Raw genomic sequence first — 22,780 nt, 5'->3', positions numbered from 1 at the left:
GCAGATCTACATGAATCTCTGGAACTGAAGAAAATACAAAGGAATTATCTCATTCTTGCATTTAGCAAACAGAAATATTTCACGTGATCCTGACTGATGTTCAACATTTAGGGGAAAATGTTGTTAGATTATGTGTAAAAATCTAGAAGAAAACCTCATTTCTCTCTATTTTGAATCCAACTTTTGACATCGATAGATGCTTTTGCCAGAAGCTCTTCACCTTTAACAGATTTTTTCTTGGTTTTTAAGGGACTCTGTGAATCAAAAGAAAAGCAAAACAAAACATCCAAATTACCGTCACAAGCTCTTCTGCTGACGATGATAAATTTCTTCATTTTAACGATAATGCATCCCACTAATGGTAATAAACTCAATTAGTTAAGACCTTCATGGAGGGATTCATCATGCTTTCCATTTTCAAAACATTAATTTTTTAACGTATCGATTTAAGATTCACTTCTACTCTACTTAATCACTGATACAGTTGTGTCTCACAAATAGAAACTGTTTATCCTAATGAGTCTCGCACGGATCCTCTGGATGTGATTCACTGGAACTGGATGGGAAAACCAGATCCCAGCATCAACTGGGATCTGGAAGAACGAGTGAGGGAAACGTTTCGTGAGAGCTACATGTTCCTCCTCGTTTCTGTAATGAGGAAATGTATTTCTTTCCATTTCTTTAAATCGTGATCCTCCAGTTGGACGGAGCACGCTTTCGACGAATTATTATTTTTTTTGTCCCCTCGTATTTTGTCGAAGTTATCGGTTTGGTTTTTCTTCGATCTGAATGCGCGGTGTCTTGCTGTAACTTCATAAACGTGTGGAAGCGTGCGGTTCTGATGGTGAATTTCTCCAGCAGATGTCCTTCTTCTCCTTTGTTCCCAGATGACTCAATACATGCCTGTAGCTCACATGTTGAGTTTTGTAATAGGCTTTGTCGTATGCAGATTAAAACGATAAATTGAGCTGTTTCTGTTATTCATAACGTAAGAAAAGAATAAAACCATCACGGGGGCCAACATTTCTCCATAAAGCTGATGTATGCGTGTGCAGTGAATGTTTTCCAAATGTCTTCTGTGCATATGTTTTCTTTTTTAACAAGATTACAGAGAGTGTGATGATTGTACAATCCAGACTTGTGGCGCTCACTGACTGTAAATCACTATGAGGGCCTTAAAATATCTTCAAACAGCATGCCGGCTGTAACGCCGACTCAAGAACTATTTTGTGTTGTTTTTTTTCCAGAGCTAAAAATGTTTCCATATTTGACTGTAAGAAAAGAAAAACACTACCTTTTGGTCTGTTTTTGCTCTTTTTTCCCCCCCCATCCTCTTTTGGAAATGTTGCTACCTTGAAAAACTAAAAAAAAAAAAAGACAGTGATGCTTTGTTTATTGTTGAAGGTGTAACTAAGAAAAAGACAGAGTTATACAGTAAGTTTCACCTTGTAGACATTTTCCGGAGACAGAACTCGTCTTTTAAGGGCAAATTAATCATTTCATTCAGAAATGAACTCAAAACAAAACCCAACACTAAACTGAAAATCAGATGTATTGAATATCCAAGTCACCTAAATGTTTCATTACCTCAAAACCCCACTGGCTTTTCTCTGATCCAAACAAGGTGACGACGATGCAAAACGGTCTCCATGGTAACAAGCTTATGTCTAATTTTTGACGTGGCTCCGGTGTTATTTCTGTTCACTGTCCTCGGCGTGGACTCGAAGTGTCATGAAGTGCCGCACACCTGCACGAAGTCGTGCGACCAGGGAACTCCCCGCCTGATGTCGATGTCGTTCACACACAGCGGCGCCTCGTGACTGGCAGAAAAAAAAAACAAAAAAAAACAAAACAATTTTTTAAAAATTTACTGAAAATGTTTGTAAATTAACACCTGTAAGCAGAATTTCCTCGCTCTTCTAAACCAGGACAGAAACTATTGAAATATTTTGTTGAGAGGCTTTTCCACTTCCTCTGGAAACGTTGGAGAATTTTATGTTAATACTGCTGTAAGTGAGCCTCTCTTTATTCACGAGTGAAAGTAAATACACCCACTTCCTATTGACTAAACAGGCAAAAAAAAAAAAAAAAAGCCATAAAAAATACTCATCAGCACAACTGGTAACTTTTTGCCATCCTCTGATGGAGTGGCGCCCTGGGCAATTGCCATATTCTGATCTTAAATCCATCCTAAATGCATTTCTTCTTATTTCAGTGACAAATATTTAACATATTTGGAGATTACAGCATCTCCACATCTTCCCCCAACAAGTTGGACATAATTATGTACGTTGACGTTTAAAACACCCATCAGTCCTCTCACTTTTAGTCACACACTGAAAAAACACAAAACCAAGTATTTTTGGTTTAGTTTCTTGTGCTAATATACCTGAAATAAGACAAAACTAGCTTATAACTAACTTTTCAGCAAGAAACAGGAGCTTGTTTTAATCAATAATTCCTTAATACTAATTTAAAAAATGGCTGTTTCCACTGGCAGATTATTTCACTTATAACAGACATTTTTTCCATGTCTAAGTAAAATAATCTGCCAGTGAAACATGTAATTTTTCCATCAATATTAGGAACTTATTCCCTTAAAACAAGCTCATGTTTCTTGCTGAAAAATTGCTTGTAAGTCAGTTTTGCCTTTTTTTTAAGTCTACTAAGATATTTGAACTAGAAACTAAACAAAAATAAATAACATTTTTCGTTTGCTCTGCAGAACTTGGAATAAGAAACAATCTACTAAAAGTATGTGACCTGCATTGTTAGCATAACCTACGGTCAGTAAAGAGTAGGACATCGTCTCTGTTCATCGGACGGCAGAGAAAGCTAAAAAGCCGGCTTGCTGAAGGCGCACCAACCTGCGAAGCGGCAGCTCCGAGACGCACACAGACTTGACGTGGATGTCTCCCTGCCTGTAGAGGCGAGCGCCCGTGTTTCTCAGCCTGATGGAGTCGATCTGGCACAGGGCCACCGGGTGAGCCAACACCGTCCTGTACACCGTCGCTTCAGTCTTACTGCCGGAAACACAGAGAAAATAACGCCACCAAATGTCAGTATTAAAAAGTTTTTGAACGTTCAAAGATGTCGCTGTTTGTGTGTCTTTACTTTGTATAAATTCAGATGAACTGCAGGCTGAAGTCAAACGTTAGACCAAGAGGGTAAAGGCCTCGTTTTAAGAACATTAAGGTTCTTGAAACAACTTCTACAAGAGTCACAGCAGCAATTAAAAAATAATTTTATGAACTATGAAACTGTATTGTATTTTTACATAATTGACAGTTTCATTGAATTTTACACTCTTCTTTTAGATCATTACTCTGAACTGATCCATTTTTCAGTTTAAGTCATTGGGACTCTGCATCGTACCTGTAGTTCACATGTAAATGATGATCAACATCTTCATAAAACAACAGTTAGAAGCTTCATAAATCAGTGTTTGGAAAAACCACTTTGAATCATTTTTTGGAATTGGAGCCATTTTGTCCGGGCACCTCTGGGGCTAGCCGTTAGCTTTAGCCTCTGGGACCAACTAATGAGGATTTATGCTGAACGGGGACAACAAATTGGCAAGGCACTGTTCTTCATACGCTTTCTTATCCAATCTTGCCAAGAAAGCTATAAAATGGAACGAAGGTGACACGGCTGAGTTCTACACTGTCTCTTTAAAGATAAAAAGTATGAACAACTTAAAGAGACAGTATGTAACTTTTATAAAGAATATGCTTTTTACATGTTTGTTGGAAGTGTCACCATGTCATGACGGTATAATATTAGCAGATAAGACCAATCTACTCCTCCTCCTCCCTGAGCTGCTACTGCCGCCTGAAGAAATGCACCAAAAACAACCAATCACACCCATGTCAAGATCCCGAGCTTTGTCTGTTGTGTTCAAAGAAAAGCCGAAAGGTGGGAAAAAAGAAACTCCCGGTGAACTCCAGCGTACTCGTTCGGAGCTGCTTGTGCTTCCTCAGCAGTCCTGCCTCGGTTTGCTGCACCTGGCCGGAGCCGAGCACCTCTCGGCTCAGAATAGAAGCTCACCCTTCAGGGAGGAAACGCATGCAGAGAATCTGCTTACGAGCACATTGGTGAGGCAGCTGCATTACTATCCATCACCCACGGCTAAATAAAGTGGGGGGGGGAACAAGTCACACTGATATTTGGACTACTTTATACTAAATTAATGTGTTTAGATTTAACTGCAAGCACAAGGGGAGTGTGGACGAGTTTTGTTCCAGCATGCATCAGTCTAAAAAAAACGAACGCGTTTCTTTATGTTAGCGTTATTTTTACCTGAGGTGTTACGCTCAGTTTTTAGAGGGAACACAGGTGGGCCTGCTTGTTGTTATATTTGCCTGAAGAATGAAAATCATGTGGATTCAGGTCAGGAGCCTCGAGAAATGCTAACAGGAGGGAAACGAGACGTCAGCGACTTGGATGTTGGTTCCCAGAGGTTCTGTCCTCCAAGCGGAACAGCTGGAATCTTGTAGAGAGGGAGGGAGGGAGGGAGTCCCAGAGGTTCTGTCCTCCAAGCGGAACAGCTGGAATCTTGTAGAGAGGGAGAGAAGGAGGGAGGGAGGGCGTTTACAGGCCGAGCTGTGCTGGTGAACAGCTCAATTAAAGGGATTAGCGTCTGCCAGATGAAAGGCGTCCACAGCAGAGTGATAATCTCACCAGGTTAGAGCTAATAAACCAACAGCCTAATCTGAGGCTGCAGTAAACACCGACTCAGGGAAAAGAAAAATCGATCAAGGCTGGAAAAATATTTCATTTCCGCACATTTAGATTCTTTCAAAGTGAAAACTGAATTGGTTTTTAATGCTAGCTTATCCGTGAACGGGATTCACTTTGGTCCAGTCATGAAGACATGAGACAGAACGTGTAAAGTTTCAAATGAAGATACATCTGTGAAGTATGGACGACTCTAACAACGCGTCCCAGTTTACTGAGCGTCTATCAGGATGAAGGGTGTCTTAAGTCTTACATGTGGTTGATGTATAAGGACACATTTTTTATGACAAATTAAAGTCTTCTTAAAAAGGAAAAAAGTAACTTAAGATATGCCTTTTATTAACTTTTAACTTTCTTTTTCTCTCATCCTAGTTTCAGTAGAAAGCAGAAATATATACACGAAGGTGCTTTTACTCAGTAGCAGATTTAAGCACACATTCATTATGTATTTTCCAGGGATATACTATCATTTTATAGCACAATCAAGCACATTCAGTTGTTATAAAAATGCTATATATATTAAACATGACTTAAAAGATTTTGATCTTGTAATTTTTTTAATTGGGCCTCTGTCTCTTTAAGAAGCTCCTGCTCTCTCTGAAGCTCCGCCTACAGGAAGTTATCACAACATGGATCCTCTATTAACCCTTCAACAACATTTTTACCAATGTTTAAACGTCAATTTTTTATAACACCACCTTTTTAAAGTGAACTAAATACATCAAGTATATTTTTAAGACTGATCCACATTCTGCTCTTCTTATGTTTTTCCTTTTTATGTTTTGAATGTTTTCTTCACTTTGCGATCGGTTTCTCCAAATATTTGACTACTTTGTTCATTTTATTAAAATATTGGATAGTTCTTGGTGAGTATGTAAAAAAATATATATTTTTGAAAATGTTCTATTAAAAGAAAAGGTAAAATTTTTCAATTTGATCATTTTGGCGCCACGGCCCAAACTACACGCCACCAAAAGAGTCAGGAAGAAGAAAGATTAAACCTCTGGGCCACAATAGCGTAAATAAGTGGCATCAGTCTGTGATGATCTGAACTGGAGGATAGTTAGGTTGCACCTACAGCCTGAAGTGATGCTCCGTTCCCTGGCTCCACGTCGTCAGCGTCACCTCCACCTCTGCGCTCTTATCCAAGGGGGAAACTTCCAGCGTCAGCAGGATATGATGCGCTAGGCGAGAAAAGTTAGATTTCATTTCATCGAACATTTAATCTGGTTGACTGAAGAGCTGCAGAATGTTAGGAAAAGTTCTGAACGTACCACAAAACGGTGCCGAAGAAGTAGTGAGGAGGAAGACCTTCTGCTGTTGGGGAACGGGCGACGTGGCTATCCCGCTCTTTTCCTGTAAACCTGCAACACACAAAACCAGCACTACTTACTGCAGCTGGACGTAATCCAGAGAAATAACAGAACAGAGAATAGAAACATAATTTATCCTCTGAAAACGGGGAAATTTCTGTGCGGCAAAGTGTCAGGCAATCACAGCACACAGACTCACACAAAGACTGAACATGAAATATTTATAAAAACAGAACAAAACATTAAAATATTTTTACAGTAAGGGCACAATTTCAACAGAAATATTGTGAAGTTATAAAAAATAATGTACTCCAGGCCAAAGGAATGTGCAAGTGGGTCGAAAAGTAGAAAAAACAAGAAAAAGAAAAGGTGCTGATGAAAGCTGCAATGTGGTAAAACCAGAGCTGCAGACCGAATCTGCTGGTGTTAAAGGATATATGTAGTCGTTGCTGTTATTTCATGACATAAATTATAATATTCCTCAAACAGGCAGTAAGGTTTTCCATTTCTGTGTTGTGATTGTAGATGTGGTGTGTAACTTTTGGGTACAACCTCAAGCCCAACAGCTCTGATCAAGGATGCAAATTAAATTTCTTTACAGAAACTAATAGTGTTGATAAAGTCATCAGGCTTTACAAAGGACTGGTAGGGCAGTAGCCCAGGGCTTCAGTTTAATGGGGGCATAAAGATTTTTATTATTATGTTTTTTTCTTTTTAATGAATGCCTGTTTTACATTGTACTTTAATTTAATTATTTCAAACAGACAAAAGTAAAAGCAAGAAAGAAGAAAAAAAATTAGAACAAATTATCATGCCCAATTGATATGCAATTTTACATTATCTGTTCAAAAACAAGCAGGTAGAAAATTTTATGTTAACTTATATGAATTGTAACAAAATGTTGTGATTTTAATGAAAAAACACTATTCAAATATTTGAAAATTGTCATTTTTGGTGGAATAAAATGGTTCTATTGAAGTTTTATACATAAATTGAACCTATGATGGATCAATTTATGCATAAAACAACATATTAATATATTATAATTTGCATTAAACGAACTAGAATCAATGCACAGCTTCAGTTATTACAGTTAGACAAATCAGGCCTGAAGCCTGGGAGAAGTGATGAACTCTGACCTGAACCTTCAGAGACACATAAAGACAGTCACAAAGTCGGCCTTCTATCACCTGAAGAACGTCTCCAGGATCACTAAAGTCCCAGTAGGAACCAGAACCAAACATGAAGAAGCAGCATTCAGTGTTTATACATCTGTTTTGCATTCAGATAAATGCAAAACAGCTGAAACACTGATTTCCTTTAAATCAAGGCCCCTGTTTAGTTGACTTTTATTGGAAGTAACCAGAACTTTGATCAACATTGATTAGTAATGATGATTTTGATGATGGTATTTGAGGAAAATACAATGTTTATTCCTTGTTACATAACTGGTGACTGTGTGATGTTTTTATGATGTAAAGCACTTCAAACTGTCTTGCTGCTGAAATGTGCTACACAAATTCAAAGCTTCTAAGACGGGTTTTTGATTTTATTTTTTACTTTTATGCTTCATAATAAGACCAAGTGCGACAGACTGAGCAGAGTCCTCACCTATAGCTGGACATCTGCCTTTGAAGACCCCGCAGTCCACGCAGCTTCCCTTCAGGAAGTCCTCATAAGAGGCGCACGGGATCCCCGTCAGCTGGCACGTGCCGTTAAGCGCGCTCATGTAGACGTGCAGCGCCCTCATGTGGTCACAAATCACATAGCCGTACACTGGAAACAGTAGAAAAACTGACAACACACAGGAGCCGGATTTCGACAGACAGTAGATCAAAATGAGAGGGGAGGAAAAGAAATGTAAATAAAAACTCCCCCCTCAGGTGAGAGGCTGTTGACTTTTACGACGACGTACTGATGAAAAATTAGGTGGAAAGTTAACAAAAAAGGCTTTTCAATAACCCACTTGAGGCAAATCTGGAACGAGCACATCCAGTCTGGTCCATCCCACCGTTCAGGAAGAAGTCCACATGACCGACAGGAATAGAGATGCCAAAGTCTGGCAATAAAAAAAAAAAGAGAGAGAGGGAGAGAGAGAGAGGGAAAGAGAAATACTGGCGAGACTGAAAAAGACTGAAACAAATACTTAAGACGTTACAGTTTCCATGTCTTCCTTCCAACAAAACGTCTCATGGAGAGCTAAGGTAATAAACCAAACTAAATTATGGCATTTGGAGAGACATTAAACGTAAGAGGAATCAGGAGATTTTACATATGAAGCGCGTAGTTTAAGTCTACAGACGGAGGCTCGCTGCATCCCGACCCAACAGTAAGGAAACGTGAGTGGAAGGTGGACTCACGATCGGAGTCGGTGTGGATGGCGTCCACAAACAGAGCGTCGGTGGGGTCCAGCCGGTCGGAGGTGTCAGCCCCCTTAAACATGGGGCCGGCGGGGTCGAGACCTGCGGGACCAGGCGGACAAAAAAACAGTCGGGGAAAGTCCGGAATTTGTTTCTGCACATGGCTGACGGCTTTAATCTGAGAGCCTGAGAAGCTTTAGATGCAGTGAAGGTCGTCCTCAAGGGAGCAATAAATGGAGAAAGCAGTTCTGATGAGAAGAACTGGACCATTTAAAGCCTCATTTCTAATGTATGAATGTTCGGTTACGAGGAAAACAGGAACAAGAATGTTCAGTTTCGACTTTTTGGTCACACCCAAATGTTTCAGACCATCCAAGCTTACAATCAGAGTACTTTATCTAGTAACAGAATAAAGCAACCCAAAGTCGTCAGACTGCATGTAGGAGAGCAACCAAGCAACAGGTTGAACAATAAATCAATAACAAGATGTACCGCGACACATGCAGCTATAGGTGTATTCCTATGACAATAGAAAATACATCTGATAGAATATTCAATGTTCAATAAATAGAATAGTCACTGATCTCCCATCTGGAACTGCACGGCATTCTGGGGGATGTAGGCGGAGGAAAGTCTTCAGCTGCTCAATCTCTCACATCAACTAACTCGCTCACTTTCTGGTTACCTAGCAACTCACTCACTCTTTGGTTTCCTAGCAACAACCTGTTCAGTAACTTGCGCAGCAGCAGTTTCAGGTTTCGCCACCATGCCTCATAACTGCTTGAAAATGATAAAAAAATAAAAAACGTGTGAAGTGAAAACTGTGGATAAAAGAGGAAAGATCACAACACCAGATTGGCTGTTTTTTTTTTAAAAAAAAGAAACTAATCAATAATCACTGATATCGACTGATACGAAACGCTTATATCATGATATGTTTTTCAGCCATATTGTTATTGTTATAACTGATGATGAGTCTCTTAATTTGCTCTAGATTAGAAAAGTCTTTAGTTGGTTTGAAGTGAACAACACCAGAGAGAGTTCAAGCATAAGCCGCCTGTGTTTTGGTCATGATGCTGTTTTCATGTTACTTCTTTAGTGCTCGGAAACTTTTATGTTATAAATGTATGACTCCATTTATTTATTTCACCTGGATATAAATATGGCATGATGTAAAGTTTCATTTCTCTGAGCAACTTTAATAACAGGAAAGACACAAGAACATAAAAATAAAGTCAGGCAACCATGCATCAAGCAGGAAACGCCTACAAAGAAACAGCTACTTGTCTAAATGTATATCAGTAGTCATAACAACTATAAAAATATCTAAAACAACCGGAAGAAGTTTATCTTTCCAACACAAACAATGAATAGGATGGGAGGAGAGGCTTAAAAGCATCCAAAGCTTCAATCAGTCAAGTTAAACAAACATAAATCTGACACGTCTTTAGTAGGGATTCAAATATGTAGAAACTTTTCTGTCTTGAAATTAAGCTTGATAACTCAGATAAAACCTGATTTTAAACATAAATGCTGGATCCTCATGAAATGATCCAGAGGAAAGTGTTTTGAGTTTTGAAAGATTTTTTTTTTCCCAAAATTGAAATTTTTATGAGCATTTCTGATTTTGAAGCGGAACAATTGTAAATAGAACATAGAAAAGGAGGAGTACATTTTAGCCAAAAAACTCAGAGATTTTGAGGTTAATCTCAGACATTTTCTGGAGGAAATTTTCTGAGCTCTTGAAGTTGAAAATGTTTGACTTATGGAGATTAGAATTTTTCTTGATTTTTCTAGAAATTTTCCTCAGATTAAACATTTCTGAGACTTTTTTTTTTAAATTATTTTTATTTTGGATCTTCAACTTTTGAAGATCCAAACTTTCCATGTTTTCTTTTCTGGAGAGTTTCTGAGATTGATCTCAAAATTTCAGAGTTTTTTTTATCTGAAATGTTCAACTCTTGGAGCCTCCAATACTTCCTTGTTTTTCTCTAGAAAATGTCTTGTTGGCTGAATTTTGCTCCTCCTTTCCCCTCATCTACAACAGCCCTAACATGCCGACGCACAGAACACATTTAAACCTTAAGTGCTAATTTTTCTATGACTTTGTCACCTTTTTCTTTTTATCCCAGCATAAATATTTTCAGGCCAGTGTCAATGATGCCTCTGAAACATTCAAACTGAAGCCGATCCTCCCCAGTCAGACAGCAGGGCCTCTCATGCTCCAGCAAACAGCGGCGCATTTTGCTGTGGGCTGCGTAGATCATCTGAAGAGCTCTGCTAATCTCCTAATGTCATCCCCAGGCTGAGGCTCTTCTCTGTCTGACTGCAGAGGCAGCTGGAGGACACCAGACACTCCAAGCAGCAGCTCCCACAGGTTGCTTCTCCGTGGATTTATAAATCAGAGGAGCAGAGCTGCAGACGGGTCACTTCCTGAGCTCGTCAGTCAGGAACGAGCCCCGCGGATTCACCTGTGATTCTTCCGATCTTCCCCTCGAACATCGTCCCCACAAAGCCAGCCACATGGGCTCCGAGGCTGACCCCGATCAGGTGGAAGGATTCCAGTCTGCAGCCGTGTTTCTGCTGAAAACAAGAGTTTTACTGCCAAGTTACCGCTATAAGCTACGGAAGAAATAAAAGAATTTGGGCTTTTTTTTCTGAATCCTACGACGGCGTATTACGGATATTACAGACAGAAAAAAAAGAGAACATTTCTGCCAGATAACTCAGAAATTTTTAGATTAATCTCAGAAATGTTCTAGAAAAAAAAAAGGACATTTCTGAGTTTGAAAAGTCAAAAATATGCTGGAAAGAAACTGACATTTTGAGATTGGTCTCAGAAATTTTAGAGAAAAAAACTTGGAAATTTATTGGTTTAAAAGTTGAACATTTTTGACTTTTGAACATTTCCTGGAAATTTCCCCTTTTTTTCGAGCAAATTTTCAACTTTTCAATCTCAAAGATTTCCACACTTTTTTTCCTCCAAGATTTCTGATTAATCAGGAAATTCTTGAGTTTTTCTTAGCAAATTTTCCACTTTTCCAACTCAGAAATTCCCATGTTTGTTTCTCAAAAACGTCTTAGATTAAAAATGTAAAAATTTGGAGCTTTTCTAGAAAATGTTGTACTTTTCAAAATTTTCTCGCTTTTCCTAGAAAATGTCTGATCAGTTTTTTTGTATATATGTTAATTTTTCTTGTAGAAATGTACTATTATTCTATTTTTCGTATCTAAAATGGCCTGAATATGACGCTGTAGGACTCTGACTGCAATCTCAAATTCCTGACTTTTTTTTCTCAGAATCAGAATCAATAAATTATTTATGCAGCATCAGCCAAACCAAGTCTTAAAACTCAGATTTATCAATCGCTTTCAGTGTGAATAAAATGCAGGTCCAATAACGAGGAGAATATTTGAGTTGTGATGTTTTTGCTAACAACATAATTGACTTGCATCAAAGAATGTTTGGTTATTTACTTGGATTTTGACGTAAATGTACGCAGAATTAGAAAGCTGAGTCTGAAGTCAGACTTCTTCTTTCTTTGGTTAGTGGCTTTAATCTTCTTCCGTTTGCTTCATAAAAACATTCACTTACAAAGCCATAAAGTTTAAACCCCATATAAATAGTTATGGCTGTTCCGCAGAATTTCAAGGAAAAAATGATAAACTTGTCGAAATAAAATTCCCTCCTCTCGCTCTTTTTTTTTCCCATCTGCCTTCCATTATTCACGACAAACCAGCGACACATGATAAAGAATCGCAGGAATGTCTTAAAACAATAACGCGTTCGCCTGCTTTGTTACTCTGCGGTGAGAGCAGAACGCTCCAAAATCAGCACCGTCCCGCCGAACTTACAGGTAGTAAATAGGGCGAGCCGCTCTCTCCGATATTATTGATGGCCTTTGCTGTGAGCGTGTAAAACACAGCCGGGCAGGGGGAAGGACAGGCCCTCAAGGTCATGTTTGCATCAATCTGTGGAGCTGGGAAGGTCAGCCTGACTCCCATTCTGCTCCGATATTCTTTCCTGGAAATCTCTGGCTGCCGAGGCGCCTTGGCTCCAGCCGGATTATTGTTTTGGCTGCTGCGGGGAGTGAACCCGTGAGATTCGCTTCCACTATCTCTACCTATATAAATCTCCGCACTTCTCTTCTCACGGTCATATTTTTTTCTTTTGTGTGTGTGTGTGTGTGTGTGTTTAAAACAAAAGCTCTTCCTTGGAGCGGCGCAAAAAGTATTCGCACCCTTGAGCTTGATTACATTCCTTTACAATCTCATAAGTCGATGTCTCTTCTAAAAACACAATTCCGGTGAATCTGGCCTGACGTGAAACAAGAGAGAAGTTTGGTCTGATTTGACGTAGGCATGCTTTGAGTGTTTTTGTTATCCCCTAGTTATTGCTACAAGCATGGCATTGCATCTGCATGGCTTTGTAAGCAGAGGAGCATACAGTATTTATATGTGATATCTCTAGATTAGGACTCGTGCCACAGAGTTCACCAAAAAAATCTGAGATATTTGGATGAGGCAGCCGGTGTAAGCTGGAGAAGGAGGCAGAAGTCAGAGCTTTTACTTAAAGGCATGCGTGTGTGTTTTGTTTTTTGGTTGTTTTGTTTTTTTCACACAAGCCATCAGTGGCAATTTTTGGTATGAGCGCAATGGCTCACTGCCCAGGGCGTAATTGTGTCAGGGGAAAAGGAAGACGAAGGAGGAGTACACATTATCTCATTTTTTTTTATTTTTTATAATAGCTTAGTGTCATTTCTATACAACTCAAGCTGTGTTTCTATCCTCAGTTGGATCATTTTCGGCTGATCCCAGTTTTCCTGTGTGGGCCAAATTTCCCCGTCTGGACGGAGATACAGAACGCCGCGCAGTCAGACCACCAGACTGAAAAAAAATTATTCATCCCTGCTGCTGTCTAGTCCAGGCCCACACAGTCAGGACTCGTATGGACTTATGCCCGTCACGATAACCGACTCTCCTGAACGATAAATTCCCTCCAGAATTGATCGCGATAATCGATAACATTGTTGTTTTCAGACCACGTTCTCAAAGATCAACAAACTTTACAATCTGTAAACAAAATTGTCCTTCAAGAAAAGGGACTAGTTGAGTCTGAAGACTTTTATCATCCAGCTTTTGGTAGAAAGAGAAAAACGATAAATCATGCAAGAGGAAATTATTGAGCTTGTTTTAATTTATCATGCGATGAATTAATTATTGCGACAGGCTTATATGAACTCATCTTTGATTTTCTTGTGTGATTGTTTTGATGTCTTTGCTGCTGTCTGTGCAACAAGTTGCTCCTAATAAAGTTCACTTGACTTGTCATGTGAATTTTGAGCAAACTTTTAAAATGTTACGAAAAAACAAACAAAAAAAGAAAGGAAAATGCAAATTAGGCGTTTTTCCATCTACTGGCGAAGCATAATTTCATCAAATGTTGAAGGAATTATGGAAACTATCACAGACCACACATATCAGTAAAATGAAGAGACTCCTCCCTTCTGAACTGGAGGTTTGGACTTTGACATTTTCAGATTTTTGTGCCTGCAGTGAGGCACAGACCGACCATCGGCTGGGAAAGTTTGCTACGGCCGAATGTATTCGGTAAACATGTTTCCATCTTTGCTGAGGCGCATTAACTCCTCCTCAGAAATGCTGGAAACCAAGAGTAACTGAGGAAGTTATTTTGAGTTTTGCTCTTTCCTAGAACCTTTTCTAATGCTATATTTCAAAATGTGCGCAGATGGAAACAGAAAAGGCATCCCTCAAGCACTGGTGGAAAGCAAACCAGTTCAAAATGTCTTCCGCTGCTTATGGCAGAGGATCCTGTAACCTATTTTTACACCGTTTCTGTCTGTTGGTTAGTTATTTCTTGTGCAAATGTTTTCTTCTGTCAAATGTAATTTTTTTAAAAGTAAAAAATAAAAGCACACATTGTTCCGTTAATAGAACTGTGTGTGCCGACGTCTGTCCTGTGAACATTGCATAGTGAGGTGTTTAGTTTCTTCTGCTGACTTGTATTAGAACCAAGGATGAAATGTAGCCATACTGCTAATTCCTGCATATTTACGCTGCCATGAACTCTGGGTAACGTTGATTGAGGTGCACTGTTTGAAACAAATAAGCTACATTACAGGAAAATATGACCAAAGATTGTCAAATTTATGTTGTATGTAATTCAAGATTCAAACTGGGTGTTTTATTAATAAGCCACTGCAAAATTTAGACAGACAGACGACTTTAAGTTGAGACAAGCATGAAAAAACCAGAACTGTAAATCATGTCAGTCAAATCTGGTTGGAATTACTTTATGCCGATACGAGATTCTTTGAAGCCCTTTGAATTTCTGAAACTGATTTGTGTGTGTGGGGAACAAAAGAAAATAAATAAAAACCTGCTGACTACGTTCTCTGAAATTCTCGCCTCGTTTCTTTTCATCTGTCACGCACCAGCATGTGCAATCCCTCTCACCTGTAGCTGGTTGACGAGAACCGAGATCTGCAGGGCCACCTCCTTGTAGTTCTCCACCACCAGATTGTAGGCGAAGGAGGCGCCGTAAATCCAGTCCACCACCACCACGTTGGCGTCCTGAGCCCCGAGCAGGGCCTGGGCCAGGTCCGTAACCCAGGACGGCTTCCTTCCCAGGGCGCTGCGGGGCGGGGGGTTCGGTTGGGTTTGGAGCAGCAAAAACAGACAAGGAAAAGAGTGGAGTTATTGTTGGAACAGAGGCAGCGGCTCAACTGTGGTCCATGAAGCAGAAACGACAAAAAAAAAGGAAATTAAATAAACCATTGAAATGTGGTTTTAGATTTGCCAGACTGTTGTGATAAGGGCGTGAGTTGAGCGGTGTTACGTTTGTCAGAAGTTTTGTTCTGTTGGTTTGAGAACTTTAGTTTCTCTGTCATGTTTACAAGAGTTAAAAGAAAAAAAAACTAAACACACAGAAACCTTCGAGTCAGTCAGTGGAAAGATGTGTAAACAGTCTTCCTCTCTGCCTGAGTGCTGTAATCGAAGAACAGAACAGCTGTTCAAAAGTGTGTCACCGCAGCTTTTATGAGCCTGGTGGGTTCAAAGTTTGGTTTAGCCTCTAGATGTTTTCCAAGCTTTTAATCATTTTCTTCTTCTTAATTTCAATTAGAGGGACAGTATTATGCAAAATCGACTTTTTAGGATTTTATTCCCTCATCAAAAACATACGTGGAGCCTTTCCCTTGATTCTTTCATTCATGTTTGAGAAATCCTTTAATCTCCATGGCAACCACTGAGCTTTGCAAAACACCTGGGTGGACGCCGACCCACCTTCAAGGAGCAGATCCCCCTCTGAGCTGCAGTTTACAAGCGTCCGCCTCACAGAGCAGCCCTCCCCTACAACTCCCCCAATCAGCTCCTTCAGACTAGCCAGCAGCAATTAGCAAACACCTGCTGCGCTCAGTATAGATATAGAAGCTTAGAAGCTACTTCTCAAGGTAAAACTGTTGCTAGAGGGCTAATAGAGGAGCCATGTTGTGATGACTTCTTGGAGGTGGAGTTTCTGACAGAGTTGGAGTTTCTTAAAGAGACAGAGGCCCAATTTCAAGGCGTTAAATTAGGAAGTAAATTTTCTTTTAAGTCATATTTGATATAGAGCATTTTTATGACTTGATTGTGCTATAAAATGGCACTATGTGTCTGGAAAACAGACAATACTGGCCATTTAAAGTTATAAAAAGGAGCTGATTAACCATTTTACTCCATCATGTGGTTGTGTGGGTTTGAGTGAATAATAACCATCTTCATATTTAGATCCTTATAATCTTTGAGACAGATAAAATAAGATAAAAACTTTAATGGAAATTTTCCTTTGGCTCTTCAACCATAAAAATAAAACCCATTCATACGATCACATTAAGCCTAACTGCACATATGACACGTCGTTCTGTTCTCCAACTCAGAAAACCTTTTTCTGTCTGAACCTCCGACTCACCTGAATCCATGGATGATGACCTTCGTCGGACGGGATGTGTTAAAGTAAGACGTGGGCTTGCCGACGGAGTCCTGGTCGAACTTTTGCGCGCAGTCCGGGTTTCTCCTGGTCAGCAGCAGATACTGGACTTCCACCCTGACCCTCTGCTGGCGGTACTCCTGCCATCTGGTGTTGTTGAGCTCAGCGCACTGACCGTCCTCCTGAATCTCACCTGAAGCTTGATGGACAAACACAAAAACATGCTTTGCTGCTTTAGCCACTTAGGTTTGAGTATTTATATAGGTTTTTGCTGAAAAAGCCTAAATTTGACAGAAACTGCTTGAATGTGTTTGTTCCCACCTGATTTTGTTTGATTTAACATTTTATTATTTTTTTTTTAATATTTGTCATACTTCCCAATTACATTTCTTTTATTCTAGCTGTCTTGACGTTTTAAGAATGCCACAAAAATAGCAGTTCTGAGCTACAAGAAGAAAATCCCACGATGGTGTCCTAAATGCGTGATTAAACATAATTAATCAAGGCTATATTTGGCATGAAAGTTGACTCCAGAGCAGAAAAATGCATTGCACTTGTATTGGACCATCAACTCACACCAACCCAGAGATCGCCAAGGCAACGTTGCCCTGGTGCTAACACCAACACACACCTCTTGGCCATCAACCCCCAGACCACTGAGTGATATATTTAACTGCAGATCGGACAAGCCCGGATTCACTCTGTTGGTTTCAGTCAGAAGCAGAGCTCCTTTCCACATAAGTAATCTGATGTTTACATTTCCAAATTGTTTATTCTTCCACATCTTCGGTTTTGTTTTCTTGGCAAACGCTTCCGACTGCAAGTAGCATGTGGGATCTATTTGTATCCATGTCAACATTTGTACCACCACCAAAATGCATTTGCATTTAATTAGCATTTACTAGTTCTACCAAGTCTCAGAATAGGTAATGCATTTTACAGTGAAAAGTAGGTCATGAAAGACATCTGTGTCAAAGAAGGAGTAAATTCTTTGAAGTAAAATTTAAGGGTTTTAAGCAGTTCATGTTCTGAGGGACAAATAAAAATCAACCACAGCCTCCCTGGATAATGAGCAGATTTTTGCAGAAACAATGAGCAACAAGGAACTCAACGTGATTAGGATTCAGCTTCGGTGTAAATGCTGGGAAACAGGCACGTGTACGGACACAACACCGGATTGTAATTCCGACCACAGCTGTGCCTCCTCTCCTCCAGTTTGCACCAGTGAGATCTCTACATTATGTTCGTTACATCTTTCCACAGACTTCAGAGGGACCAGGTAATGGTGTAATGTGTCATGGCCGTGACAGAATAATAGCCAGTACACTTTTATTGCTGAATTTATTTTTCTCCAGCGAAAAGAGAGCTGACCGTCTTTCAGTTTTAGGGTTTTTGATATACCTCTGCTGCCTAGTCTATTAGCTACACCTGTTGACCCACTGACTTTGAATCTGGCTCTTGGTGCCGGGTGCTGGTCAGAGTATTTCTGAATCTACTAGGATTTGTACACAACCCAACTCAGATTTTTAAAAAAATAATGGGTAGGAAAAAAAATAAATAAATAAATAAATAAATCAATAAATCAATCCAGCAAGCACCAGTTGTATGCATGGGCGGAAATCCTTGGGGGGGGGGTAAGAGAGGGATCTGGACACCCACAATCTTGAGAAAGTCAAGAAGTGTCCTAAAAGAAATCTTTGTATTTAAACAATATCCATATGAAAAGGTAAAAGAAACAAAGAACAAAACAAATCTGCCTTTCATCAAAGAAAGAAATAAGATTTAATTTTAGGTCCCCCCCACCGCCATTGTTAGAACAATGGTTCAGTCCAATTTACAGAAAGAACAACAGCATCAGAGCCGCTGAAGTGAGGAGCTAGCTGCTAGCTGCTAGCTGTGGCTCTGCAGCACTAACAAAAAACCCTCCAGTAAGTAAATACTTAAAGCAAAAGACACGTAACACGTTTTATTTACTTTCACTGCTCAATAGGAAGAAACACATTAACAATGAAATCAAACTACAGTTCGTTATTTCATGACTTTGGCTGAATTATGATAGCTGCCCCGTTATGCCTAAATCAAAATTAGCTAAAATGGCTACATTGCTTTGATAAACGTAGCTTTTATCAAAGCTACGTTTAGCTTTGATATTGGCTACCTGTCTAAGGTAGCCAATATTTCAGTCATATTTGTCTCTCTAACTCTTGAGAGTTTTAATCTGGAGCGGCTGAACTTTAGCTGACAGCTCTGTATGGGATCCAGAGCAGAGGGACTACTGCAAAGCAGCTGACAGTAAAAAAATAAATAAAGTATGCCTTTATTTCTTACCATCTTCAACCTTTAAAACAGCAAAATAAAATCTGAATATTTTTCTATAACAACCCTAGTGCTTTCAACATTAGGTTTAAGTTATGATACCCCCCCGAGATATTTATTATTTCTACCTACTTATAGATTCCCAGCCATCCAGGATATGGAAAAGCCAAAAAACCTTTTTTTTTTTTTTAAAGCAACTTAACAACTTATAACTTAAATAACACATAACCTCTATTGAGAGTTCCTACAACAAAACAATATTTATTAGACATAAGTGGAGTTACTCAATAAAACTTGTTTTTATTTAGAAGCTTAAATTTTTGTAAAGGTGTAGCAGAGATTAGATCAGTGACACTGAACCAAACTTATATCTAAACATCATTTGAATCTTAGTTTGGCTTATATGGGTCTCAACAGTTTGAGAAAAACACGTTTGATGTGCATTGCCACATTGTAAACTTTTTAAACGACATTTTACTTTACATTTCAGTGTAACTTGAACAAGCCCCTAAAATTGCTCTTTAAAAAAAAGTCACAGTTTATTGTCCCCCCCAATAATGAAATCGGATTTCTTCCCTTGGTTGTGTGGACAAGAGTGTCTTGTCAATGTCAGAGGAGAAAAAGAGAAAATTGTTACATGTTAAAACGCATTTTAGCTAGTAAGGTCAGAATTTGGTGTAATGGCCTCAACTGACACAGCCATTCATTTCCTATGGAGCTTGCTCGGTGAGGATACAATCGTAAAATTGTAATTTCGAGTTCGTACAGGTAAACTTACACACGCGGCTAGCGACGCGACAGAAGAAAGTTGAAAAATGTCCAACTTTTGACGCTTTCGCTGCTGTCACTTCCGCGTTCCGCGTGCTGGGTTCGCCCCTAATGGCGGGAAACTGTTGCTTTTCGCTGTCGGTCGTTGTTCCGCCGGTGTTGAGTCCATAATAAATTTGTTTAAGCACCACAGTTTACCTGAGTTTCGTCGAGGACCAGGACAACGCAGGTACAAATGCTGTAATCACGTAACTGGCTGAACATAATGACGTCACATCACTGCTCATTTTGAGCACCATAACACAATCAAATAGAGTATATTTGGGATGGAGCTAGAGAGTTGCATCATAGATATATGGAGCGACACTTCTAGAGTAAATGTTTAGTCTCATAGTGTCAATATGGAGCAAAATCTGACCAGTGTATCCCTCTCTGTTCAGTCTGTTGTTAAGTCTCAACAAATTTCATTACCATGTAAAAGTTCATTACACACAGAGTGAAATATTTCAAGACTTTATTTGTTGTAATTTTGGCAATTATGATTTAAAGATAATGAAAATACAAAATTCAAAAGGCAACACAATCAGATGTCCAAAAGAGAGACACTGACACCTTTTACAGGGAAGGTAAACCACAAAAGTTCATCCTTAAAGAAGCTGGTTGTGCTGCATCAGAGCTTGTTTGTAGGACTCAGTGGGAGGAACGAGTGTGGTAGAAAAAGTTTCACCAGCAGCAGGGAGAACCGCAGCCTTAAGAGGATTGTTGAGCAAAATCCATTTAAAAATTTGGGGGAATGTCACAAGGCTGGAGTTGATGCATCAAAAGCCACTAAGACATGAATCCTCAACATGGGCTACAAATGACACATTCTTGTCAAGTCACTCCTGAACCAGAGAGAAAACTTCTGGGATTCTAGAGCACTTCATGCTTCCCTCTGCTGATGAGCTGGATGGAGATGCTGATTTAATTGTACAGCAGGACTTGGTACCTTCAGTGACTGTACTGGTGGTCAATTGGCCTAAAACTACCCAGACATTTCACTCCATGCTGAATAGATGGGTTATATATTCAAGAGGAAGACGAGAGACACCAGACCCAACAATGCTGACAACCTGAAGGCAGCTATGAAAGCAATCTGGGCTTCCGGTTCATCCCATCAGAACCATGGGCTGATCGCCTCCTTGCCAAAGACATCCAACCAAGCATTGAGAAATTAACATGCTTTTCAAAAGCCTGACATTTCTGTTTCACTTTTCATTAATATTCTAAGTTCCCGAGGCATTGAAATTTGGACTTTTCTCATCATTAAGCCAAAATGATCAAAATTACAAAACATTACGAAATATTTCACTATGTGTAATGAATTTATAAAGTGAGTTTTGCTTTTTTAAATGAGTGGCAAATAATATATAATTTTTAAAAAAAAATTTAACAATGTCCTAGTTTTATAGTTGTACCCTCATTAGATGCATCTCTGCTTCAACATTCTTGAATTACAGCATTAGGTTGTAAGCAGGACTGTAGAACCAAGGACACGACTAAAGGTGGCAGGGTGGCGGCCATCAAGGCCTGGGGTAAGACATGGCCTCCCTCGACAATTCACAACGTTTTGAAGAAAACAAATCTGGAAGGGCAGCTACAAGAATCACAAGACATCATAATTATAACAACCAAAGCCCCCTGTCTGGATTAAATGATCATAAGATTATTCAAATATTGCACAAAGAGTACACCAAAGCTTCAAGCTACATCTTTTTTTTAAAATCTCTGTTATGTTTAATTTAACTTTGCTTGTGTCATACAAACTAGACTGTTAATACAGCATGAAGAAGAAGACGCAATTAAATCATTTGGGAAAACTAAAACAACAAAACATAGACGTGCATGAAATACATACAACTGTATTCAAAAAAAGAGGTGCACTTTCTTTTACCACGACTATCTGTTTACATAACAGGCACTGACTGCTTGTTTTCTAAGATGAGGCATTTTAAGCAAGTACAACATGTCTAAGCTGAGAAAGCTCATTGGTATTTTCCCCATTTAAATCCTGCAGACTTGCAATTTGTCCAAATGCAAGAAAACATCCAAATAAAGCCTCACTGAGAACGTTTCTAGCCTAAAGAGACGACTTACCCAGCACCTGTGATGAGCTGTAGACCAGCAGAATGCTGAAGAGAATGGCTTTGTCCTCCCAAGGCATGTTTTGTTTTTTCTTTTTCTTTTTGGTAAGTGAGCGCTGAACCAGGCCAGTGGCTGCCAAAGAGCTTTAGTTAGAGCTTAGCAAGCCTCAGCTGCTTGGTGGACGGAGGGAGGAAATCCCAGCTCTGAAGCCTTGGAACAAATCTCCGGGCTTTTAACTGGAAGCCAGCAGGTATGAGGCAAGAGAAACAAGTTGGAGTTTTTGGTGGACTACGTTTCTTTTCTCGTGAAGATCCAGTTAAAGCCCGTGTATCTCCACAACAACTCTCTGCCCGTCTTTCTTTCCCCCCTTTATGCTAATCCCAGCCTTCACTTTTACTGGTGGCCGGTTTGTTTTCCCGTCTTTCATCCGCCCCTCTGCCCCCCGCCAAGTCTGTGTTTTGTAGTGAGGCACCGACTAGTTGGAGGTCTTTGCCTGGTGGTGAATCCATGACCTCATTTGTGTTCAATGGCTGTTTGTTTAAAAATGCTGGACTCTGGCCTAGCTGCCCACTGCTTTGTGTGGTTTCTGCGGTTTGGAAGAAAGCGGAGGAGGAGCGTCTGAGAAAGTGAGCTGAGGTCAAGCTCACAGAGAGATGGGGAGGAAAAGGTCGATTGCTTTACTTGTCTTTCAATATCTAACTCCCTTATATAATTCATTCTTTCTTTTCTTTTTTGTTTTAATAAATCAAACACACGTACATAGCCCCCCTTCACACAGTCACACAAATACACGCACAGATGTAATCCCCTGGAAAGAGGTCAAGGGTCTGAGCTGCAGCTGCAGCTGCCAGTGTTGTTGTGTTAATGGGGTTCAGGGCTCAATATTAACGAAGACCTTAGTGGGAAAAAGGACAAATGTGCAATAAAAGCTAACTTTGGCAGCCGTCCGCGAGAATACGGGGGGTCATTTTCCCAAAAATCTAAAGTTTCTCGGAGAAATATGAAAAACACAAGTGGAGAAATTATGATCTGAAATGGATTTGGATCGCTTTTGTTCCGATATATTTTGCTTTCTTGAAAGAAAAGAAAAAAAAACACACTGAGACTTTTTGTTTTGTTTTTTTAAAGGAATTTTATATGTATATATACATATATAGGAATCAACACAAATACAA

At 39.6% G+C, this 22,780-nt stretch overlaps 1 protein-coding gene across 4 annotated transcripts; it reads right to left on the bottom strand.

Moving 5' to 3' along the window:
- Positions 1 to 1,376: 1,376 nt before the first annotated feature.
- On the bottom strand, positions 1,377 to 22,096 carry pla1a (phospholipase A1 member A). 4 transcript variants are annotated; one of them, XM_007572516.2, is made up of 11 exons: positions 21,618 to 22,096; positions 16,380 to 16,596; positions 14,888 to 15,065; positions 10,882 to 10,990; positions 8,411 to 8,512; positions 8,017 to 8,109; positions 7,662 to 7,844; positions 6,012 to 6,101; positions 5,816 to 5,921; positions 2,868 to 3,023; positions 1,377 to 1,820 (listed from the first exon to the last, which is right to left on the bottom strand). In XM_007572516.2, exons 1-11 carry the CDS (start codon positions 21,682 to 21,684, stop codon positions 1,730 to 1,732), a joined length of 1,392 nt encoding a protein of 463 aa, XP_007572578.1. In that variant the 5' UTR covers positions 21,685 to 22,096; the 3' UTR covers positions 1,377 to 1,729. The 4 variants fall into 4 exon arrangements, with proteins under 4 accessions (XP_007572578.1, XP_007572577.1, XP_007572580.1 ...); XM_007572515.2 differs by having other exon boundaries at positions 10,882 to 10,993; positions 21,618 to 22,092; XM_007572518.2 differs by having other exon boundaries at positions 7,662 to 7,826; positions 21,618 to 22,092.
- Positions 22,097 to 22,780: the final 684 nt, after the last annotated feature.

This window comes from Poecilia formosa, unplaced genomic scaffold, assembly GCF_000485575.1.
Source record: "Poecilia formosa unplaced genomic scaffold, Poecilia_formosa-5.1.2 Scaffold302, whole genome shotgun sequence".
In the NCBI taxonomy this organism is placed as follows: Eukaryota; Metazoa; Chordata; class Actinopteri; order Cyprinodontiformes; family Poeciliidae; genus Poecilia; species Poecilia formosa.
Note: the sequence above shows the minus strand (reverse complement) of the source record. Positions and strands in the feature narration are given on the sequence as shown.